The 9,453-nt window shown below is 46.7% G+C and overlaps 1 protein-coding gene across 1 annotated transcript in view; it reads right to left on the minus strand.

Moving 5' to 3' along the window:
* Nucleotides 1-7,236, minus strand: part of RBPMS (RNA binding protein, mRNA processing factor) — a 109,242-nt gene extending 102,006 nt beyond the window's left edge. The window contains exon 1 of the mRNA XM_066617594.1: nucleotides 6,801-7,236. Within this exon, the coding sequence (XP_066473691.1) occupies nucleotides 6,801-6,870 (70 nt within the window). The 5' untranslated portion in view covers nucleotides 6,871-7,236. The remainder of the gene's footprint in view (nucleotides 1-6,800) is intronic.
* Nucleotides 7,237-9,453: the final 2,217 nt, after the last annotated feature.

Consider the following 9,453-nt stretch of genomic DNA (forward strand, 5'->3'; position numbering starts at 1 on the left):
TCCTTTTTGAGATGCGGCAACCAGAACTGGACACAATACTCCAGGTGTGGCCTTACCATCGATTTGTATGACATTATAATATTAGCCGTTTTGTTCTCAATACCTTTTCTAATGATCCCAATCATAGAATTGGCCTTCTTTACTGCTGCCGCACATTGGGTCGACACTTTCATTGACTTTTCCACCACCACCCCAAGATCTCTCTCCTGATCTGTTACAGACAGCTCAGAACCCATTACCTATATGTGAAGTTTTGATTTTTTGCCCCAATGTGCATGACTTTACACTTACTTACACTGAAACACATCTGCCATTTTGCTGCCCATTCTGCCAGTTTGGAGAGATCCTTCTGGAACTCCTCACAATCACGTCTGGTCTTCACCACTTGGAAAAGTTTGGTGTTGTCTGCAAACTTTGCCACCTCACTGCTCAACCCTGTCTCCAGGTCATTTATGAAGAGGTTGAAGAGCACTGGTCCCAGGACAGATCCTTGGGGCACACCGCTTTTCACCTCTCTCCATTGTGAAAATTGCCCACTGACACCCATTCTCTGTTTCCTGGTCTTCAACCAGGTCTCAATCCAGGAAAGGACCTGCCCTCTAATTCCCTGACTGTGGAGTTTTTTCAGTAGCCTTTGGTGAGGGACTGTGTCGAACGCCTTCTGGAAGTCCAGATATATAATGTCCATGGGTTTTTCCCCACAGCCACATGCCTGTTGACCTTTTCAAAGAATTCTAAAATGTTTGTGAGGCAAGACTTAACCTTACAGAAGCCATGCTAATTCTCCCTCAGCAAGGCTTGTTCGTCTATGTGTTCTGAGATTCTATCTTTGATGAGGCATTCCACCATCTTACCCAGTATAGATGCTAGGCTCACTGGCCTACATTTTAAATATTAAATAAAACTTGAAATGATAACTCTAGCCATCAGACTCTATACTTCAGGGGAACACCATTACCATCCACCACAATTACAGTCTTCACAATTAGAAAGCCTTAGGGTTCAATCCTATCCAACTTTCCAACACTGATGCAACCATGCCAACAGGTTTTATGCTTCATCATGTGGTGGGGGAACACCACAGAGGCCTCATTAAGATAAGGGAACATCTGTTCTATTACCTTGGGGCTACATTACAGCTGCATCTGTGCTAGAAGGATAGGATTGGGCCCTTATTAACAGAAAACCCCAGATTTGCCACACAAACATGATACAGTTTAATCTTGATTTGTTTTAACTAATCAGGTTAGAGCAAGTAATAGTTCACTCCATGTGAACTAAGAGTGTAACATGGAACTCTTTTGTTCTAAAGTGAACATCTCCTCTCATGCACAAGAGGGAGGAAGAGGAGAGAGAAAAGCACAAGAGCCTATGGTGCACAGAGGCTCATTCATGTAGTGTTACAACCAGGACTGAGCATTACTTTTGAGCTGGACTACTCTTCTGCACTTGGCTCCAGTTTGTGGACCTCAAGATTCACCAAGTTAGAGGCTATTGGACATACACATAAAATTCAAGGTCAGTGTGCTTCTGAGGAAAATGGTTCAGTCCAAGTATTTTTTAGTACCACAACTGAGCTTGCAGTCCTTTTGCGCGAAAATCTATTTCTTTTTCCCTTTTTGTTTCAATAGCCTAATTTTTGGAGGGAGAGGAGCCTATATGTTGTTGCTGTCATTAATGAACTGGGAGCCAGAAACCCTTGTCCATTCACTCTAAGTCAGCCAGAGATTTATCCGCAGATCCCAATCTACCTTGTATTAAATGGAGCATTTGCCCAATCACCAACAGAACCAGCTTACCACAGGATATAGTACCTCAGGTAAAAGGGAGCTCATCATGGCACAGAAATGAAACTGGTCCTTAATTCTGCTAATTCATGTTACCACAAATCCTTAAGGCAGTAGTTCTCAAACTCTCTGGGAGAGTTTGAGAGCCAGTAAGTCTTTGCAAGGATGGGGGGAGGAGGCAGCGGGGGTGGGGAGAAGGCAGTGGCATGATCCAGGATTGCGCTGCTCAGGGGGCTGCAGGGGCTTGGGTGCACTTACCCAAGCCTCCTGCAGCCTCCCTGGGGTGCGGGGAGCCTGGCATGACTTCTGGCAGGGCTCCCCACGGCAGGGAAAGTGGATGCGGAGCAATCACACCCCACCCCCACTAAAGCGGAAGTGGAGCACAATCGCTCTGCATCCACTTTCCCTGCTGCGGGGAGCCCTGTCAGAAGTCGTGCCGGGCTCCCCGCACCCCGGGGAGGCTGCAGGAGGCTTGGGTAAGTGCACCCAAGCAAACTGCAGCCCCCTGAGTGGCGTGATCTTGGGGATCGCGCCGCTTCCTTCCCCCTGCCTCTAGGCTGCCCCCGCCCTTAAGGGCGTAGAGACCAGGGCCCTCAGGCTGGGGCATCGCGACGCCCCAGTTTGAATAGCACTGCCTTAAGGGAAAAGCCAGTCTACACTTTTTCTTCTTTTAACACAGTTTCAGGCAAACTTTTGCTTATTGGCATAGTAATGACAAACAACCAGTTTCTTTGAAGCAGTTGAAATAGTCAGAGGACTTTAGAACACAATGTCTGAAATGCACCTCTGAGACTTTTATCTTGGGGAAAGTTCAGAGAACATCGTCATAGCATCAATTCCCCTTTTAAACGTACCCAACTCATTACACATCTGTTCTGGCAAACCTACGCACAATTTGTCAATTTAACCACAGGACACAGAAATGGCAACAGCAACACTGAAGAATCTTCAGTTTATTAAGCGAAGCTAGAAATTTACAAGGGTCATTTTTAGATCAGATTCCATGTCTGTGCACTGGAGTATAAAAACTAGATTCAGACTGTCTTTAAAAATAAAAATTACTGCAATAAAAGTTGAAACGTGATCTGCGATCAGATCTCCATATTTTTTTCTCGCTTTGAAGAAGCTAAGGGTATCCTAATTTGACTGGGGAAGGGGTGGAGTGTTTTACCCTTTCCCCCTACATTGCTTCCACTATCTAAATCATATTTCGGATGCTATGAGTCCCACTGGGAACCCTGACCTCCTATGTTAAACACTCCGTTCCCCGGTGCCACTTCTCTAGTGAAATTAGAAGCCTCCACAGCTGCTATACGGAAGATGGGTCAGGACAGCAGATCACAGATCCTCAACATTCCACATAATTTGGCTTCCACACCTCCGTTTCCCATCTATTAAATGAAAATCATACTTCCTCACGACCTTTTAAATGTATTGTAGGAGGTTGGATCTGGGGAAAACTATCTAAACGCTGCATAAAGTATGCTGATATCAATATATTAAAATGCATGCAAATCATGGTGAAGAAGCAAGGAGAGGCTGCAGAAGCAGACATATCAATGATACAAACTGGAAGAGTTAGTGAAAATCCAGTCACTCATTTGGCTATATGCCTGCATTTCCCCTTCATCAAGCACCCTTGCTCTATAAAGTGTGAACAGAAATGTCTCTCTTATAAGTAAACCTACAGCCTATACAGAAGTAAAAGCCATGATGCACAGAGGGGCTTACTCTCCAATAAGTGCATATAGGACAGCAGTCTTAGAACATTACTGCACAGAATGGAAGACACAATTCACTGAACAGTTCCATAGAGTTAGAAACACTGCTAACTTTCTACACTGCCACCATCAAAATTTACATTTGAAACCCTTTTGGGATAGGGCAGTGGTTCCCAAACTGTGAGCCGTGGCTCCCCAGGAAGACATGGAAACCAGCCAGGGGAGCTGCAGAATCCTCGTGGAAAACCTGCTATACAATGCATAGGATTGTAGCCCTAATGGGGAGCTGCGGTCAATGGCACAGTCGAGCTGCCAGTCGAAAAAGTTTGGGGACCACTGGAATAGGAACTTGGCCCTTTATAGCATAAACTACAAAACAATGACATGTCAGCACTGCCTCTTCCCTGTCATAGCACAGCATCAATTCTTACAGAAAATTGAAAATGCCAAGATTCAAGACAACTTATGACAACAACTTATTCAAATATCTTGAATCTTGGCAATTTCATATAACAACTTAATTGCATGGGGTGGAAAAGGGCTTGAAGGTTAGCCCGTACAATCCTCCACATCTGCACCTGATGCTTATAGTTAGTCCATATAATATTAATTCTAGCTCACAACAGGAAAACAGGTGGTAGCATGGTACACACAGAAGTGCCCGCAAGAGCCCCTTTACTGCTTCTACCTCTGAGTTAGAGCCAGTTCTTAATGCGGTGTTCAAGTAAGGCAGGTCTTAGGAAATGCTGTCAGGTAGCATTAGAAACTTTCCTGATGCAAGGTACTATGAAAGTGGTCGCCGCCCAAATTCTGAGCACTAAACATGTTTCAAGGCCAACAACACTGGAAGCCAGAGCAACTCATACAGCACCAAAATCACGCGTGAGTGCAAGGATCCAATACTTCATTCAACATTTTCATATTACAGAGGACTCCACATTCAAGTCTCTCCAAGCCACCATCGGACATCAAGAGTAATCTGACATTTTTAAACACCCCTCCACCTATGAATTGGTGGAGGAATTCACGGAGGAAAAGGAATTCATTCCTCTTCAAGGAATGAAGAGTCTCAATTACCAACCTCACTCCAACCCCAGAAAGAACCACTGAATGCTTCCACACGGTTGAACTATGACAGCACTGTGCATAAGCAATTTAAATGTATCATGGGATCTAAAGAAGCCTTTTAGCAACTAATAACTAATGTCAAAAATATAAAGTTTGTCCCAGCCATGTCTAAAAAAATATTCCTGTTTACCTGTACAAATTCTTAGGATACAAGTAATTTGTATAAGTGGTTTCTTTTCTGCATTATAAATACTATCTTGTGATTTGTCCTTGGAGCAATAATAGTTTAAGTAAGAATATCACTATGAACAGACTGATACTCAGAAATCCATTTACTTGAACATTTACAATCCATTAACTTAAAGGTTGGCAGCAAAGGAGCTTACATATTAATTTTGCTAAAGAGTTGAAGGAGTGACAGAATATGGCTCCAATTGACAGGAAGAAAAACTCTGCTGTGGAAATATTTTTTAAAGGGGTTTTGTTGTGGGTTTTAAAGGGGGTACAAGTTGCAGTTTTGATATTAGTCAACGGACACAAGAATTTATGCAGCCACCCTTCACCCCCATAAGGTCTGAATATCAGCAGCACCTGGAAGATCATGCACATAGCGCTGTTAATACGGGCAGTTCCTGCTTCTGTTTCCAAAACCAAGTATTCCACAATTCTCCTTACACAGTTGCAAGAAAAAAAGTTTCTCTGACGAACTGCCCAAGTTCACTACATTACTGTTCTGAACATTTACTGTCTTGCAAAAAGTTTAACACCACAGGTGTTTTAATAATTGGATTCATAAACAGGAAATCTTGAAGGCATTACAAATTCACAGCTGCCTTCTTATTTTCTTTCTAGTTTGTACCATCTAAAACACACACATGCTCACGGGTGACGTCCACTAAGTACTGTAGTTTCAAGAGTGTTTGGGATGTTTTTAAAATCAAGCGTGTGTGTGTTTTAAGCCAGTGGTTCCCAACATTTTTTCACTTGCGTACCCCTTGGCAGCCCATTTCCATAAACTGTACTCCTTATATTAGCCCCGCAAGGCATTCTAACACAGACCTGCATTTTTTGCCTTTATTCAATTCTTTTTCAAGTACCCCTAAAGATCGTGGCAAGTACCCCTGGGGGTACATGTACCGCAGGTTGGGGACCACTGTTTTATGCCATTAAGCTTCACACATGTCAACATTATAGGAACTTTCAAGCGTTGCCACACCACTAAGTGCAATCCTAAGCCCAGAAGGAAGTCGTACTGAGGTCAACAGGGCTTAGAGCTCAATCCTGTGCATGTCTACTCAGGAGCAAGTCCTATTATAGTCAATGGGGCTTGCTCCCAAGTAAGTGTGGATAGGATCATAGCCTTATTCTGCCACCACCACCCCCAAAAGCATGCATAGAATTGCAGTTTAATTCTACAGATTTGGCGTAGATGCAAGAAAAGTGACTGCTGAAAGTTGTCTGCGTTGTTTTGTGATTGTGATCTTATTGTGATTTTGTGTTCTGTGATCTTAAAAACCATTAAGGTGTCGCTCCAGTGCAAACAGGGAAAAACTTTTAGGAAAAAATTATATATATAATATATACACACACACATATATACACATACATTAAAGCCATCACTGACTAGTACATTTTCCCCGCTCTCTGAGCCACGACCTTTCTCCAAAGTGGCTTCTAAATGAAGACTGACCCAAATTACTGTACAAGCTCTCCGCGTCTTAACTCATCGCAGAAGAATGCGCACGATACGTTATCTATTAATCAGAGTGCCTGACTTTTTAAAGGAGTAGCTGCCTTTAACGGGTGGTTTAACCGGGGGGGGGGCACTAGATCTGGGGAAGAGGCTGCTGGCCAAGGGGGGGCGTTGTTTCAGGGGGTTGCTTGGGCCCTGGGAGCTTCCCCACCCCCTCCAGCAACTTCCCAAAGTTGCAGCCGCAGCCAACTCCAGCGATGCTTTTTGGAACGCTCCGGGCTGCTTTGGCTCTCCCAGCGTTGCGCAACGTCTCTCGCCTCCAGAACGCAGGGAGCCCAGTGTCAACGAGGGGGGGGGGAGGATCCCAAAGCGCCCCATCCCTCTCCAAGGCTGCCCTGCCAGGAGCCGCTGCCCCCCAAACTGCGAGAGGACCCCCGTGGCGCACGGAAACGCGCCCAGAGGGGGGCACGGAGAGGGAGGGGAGCCCGTGAGGCAGCTGAGCCGCTGCCTGCTGCTGCTTCCCCGGGGCAGGTACCTCTTCCTCCTGCAGGTTGGGCTCCGCCGGGCTGTGCTCCCGCTGCTCGCTCTTGGCGCTGTTCATTGTCTCCGCCGCAGGCACCCGAGCGCCCTCCTCTCCTCTCCGCGGCGCGTCTGAGCTGAGGTGGTCGCCGGCAAGCAGGCGCGCCAGGGAGGCGCGAGGAGAGGGAGGGGAGGCGGCGGGGCTGTCGCCCTGGGCACCCCCCGCAGCATGCAGGGGCTTCTCAGGCTCGGAGCGGCGGAGCGAGAGAGCCCAGCGCGGCAAGTGAGGGGCGCCTGGCTGCCTCTTCGCCTGAAAAGGAGTCCAGAGCCTGCCCTGCCCTGCCCTGCCGCGCGCCACGCTCTGAGGGGACTCTCTCGCCAGGCGCCCAGTCCCTGCCTGGGACGACGTGGGAGGGAACTCTCGGGGGGGGGGAGAAAGAGCACCCCTGGGGGAGGGGGGAAAAGGAGGACCCCCTGGCAGCCCGCTGGTGAGAGCACGTGAAGGGGGCGGGCCAGCAGAGCCACTTCAGACTGGGGAAGGAAAGGTGGGAGGAGCTTGCGCGGGGTGGTGATCACTCTGATGCCCCAGGAAAGGGCACCTGGTCTGGTTTTGCCAGCTGCTTTTCCAAAGAGAGCCTCAGAGAGGCGCTGTGCCTTTAATAGCTCCCTGGCATTCAGCAGGTGCGGCTTCCCCACCCAGCCCCATTCCTGGAGAGGAGGGCTATGGATGGCCGTGAGAGCAAATGGGGGACCTCCACTCAAATTGAGGGTTGGGAGAGATAGGACAGACAAAAGAAAATATTTCTTTACTCAGCGTGTGGTTGGTCTGTGGAACTCCTTGCCACAGGGTGTGGTGATGGCATCTGGCCTGGATGTCTTTAAAAGGCCACAGCTGGAGTATTGTGTTCAGTTTTGGTCACCACATCTCAGAAAGGGCATAGTGGAAATGGAAAAGGTGCAGAAGAGAGCGACTAAAATGAAAGTGCTGGGGCACCTTGCTTATGAGGAAAGGCTACAGCATTTAGGCCTCTTCAGCATGGTAAAGAGGTGCCTGAGCGGGGACACAACTGAGACGTACAAAATTATGCACTGGAAGGATAGAGTGGATAGAGGGATGTTCTTTTCCCTCTCACACAACGCCAGAACCAGGGGACATCCATTGAAATTGAGTGGTGGGAGAGTTAGGACAGACAAAAGAAAATATTTCTTTACTCAGCATGTGGTTGGTCTGTGGAACTCCTTGCCACTGGATGTGGTGATGGCATCTGGCCTAGATGCCTTTAAAAGGGGATTGGACCAATTTCTGCAGGAAAAATCCATCAAGGGTTACAAGCCTTGTACGTGCAGCCTCCAGGTTTTTGAAGTGGGCTACCTCAGAATGCCAGATGCAAGGGAGGGCACCAGGATGCAGGTCTCTTGTTGTCTTGTGTGCTTCTTGAGGCATTTGTTGGGCCACTGTGAGACACAGGAAGCTGGACTAGATGGGACTACGGCCTGATCCAGCAGGGCTCTTCTTATGTTCTTAAATGGACAGAGGTGGAATATATACTTCTGAGAATCAGATAGGATACTATTCCAGAGACACCATGCTGGCTCCTTCATCTTACAGCAGCAATTTTCAACCAGTGTGCCATGGCACATTGGTGTGCCACAAATGGTCCACAGGTGTGCCACGGGAGTTTGGGGGAATATCATTTATTAATAGGGCCATTGGGGAATGTGATCCCCATGCCAGCAACACAGTGTGCCTTATCAATTGTCAAAAACAGATGGTGTGCCTTAACAATTTTTACACCTTGTTGGTGTGCCATGAGATGAAAAAGGTTGAAAATCGATGCGTTACAGGGATAAGGACATTACGACCAGTCCAGATTGTGTCCTTGGTTGTGCTTTTTGGGAAGGTAACAGACAGAGACATCATCCTGAACTCCAAAGCCACTTCAGAGAGGTTTCTTCCAGTTAAGTCTGAGATACAGGAACTAGATGAGCCCTTGGGCTGATTCACTAAGTTTCTTCTGAAGTTCTTCCTATGAGATTTCAGTTGTCTTGCTAATGTGAAAATACTTCAACCATTTTGGTTAACTTTAAGAATATGATTGCCTACAGACTGGAGAGCTTGCCCATTGCATTTCTGCATGAGTCACTGTTTTGGTCTTGCCTTATAAGCGAGGGCATACACAGATCATTGAGGGCCCAATCCTATCCAATTTTCCAGTGCCAGTGCAGCTGTGCCCACAGGGCATGCACTGCATCCTGTGGTGGGGAGGCAGTCACAGAGGCCTCCTCAAGGTATGGGTTCCCATACCTTGAGGCTGCATTGCGGCTGCACTGGTGCTGGAAAATTGGATAGGATTGGGCCTTGTCTCCTGTAGTAACATAATAGGTGGCTTCCCCTGAGAGCAGATAAGTCACACACATTCTAAAGGTAAACCTTTTTGGGTGTAAGAGTAAAGTGTGCCTTCCATTTTAATTCAGGAAAAAAGTGTACAGTACTTCGAAGTTTGAAAAACACTGATCTAATTTACACCCAATACGAGAGTTATGCATAGGATTTTCCATATTACTCTTTATTATCATTTCTTAAAGCACAGAAAAATAAACAACTCCATCAGTTTGCATCAAGTCCTAAAGTCTTTAGATCTAGGTAGACTTCATGCTGAGGTTT

Source organism: Tiliqua scincoides, chromosome 2 (assembly GCF_035046505.1).
Source record: "Tiliqua scincoides isolate rTilSci1 chromosome 2, rTilSci1.hap2, whole genome shotgun sequence".
Taxonomy (NCBI): domain Eukaryota; kingdom Metazoa; phylum Chordata; class Lepidosauria; order Squamata; family Scincidae; genus Tiliqua; species Tiliqua scincoides.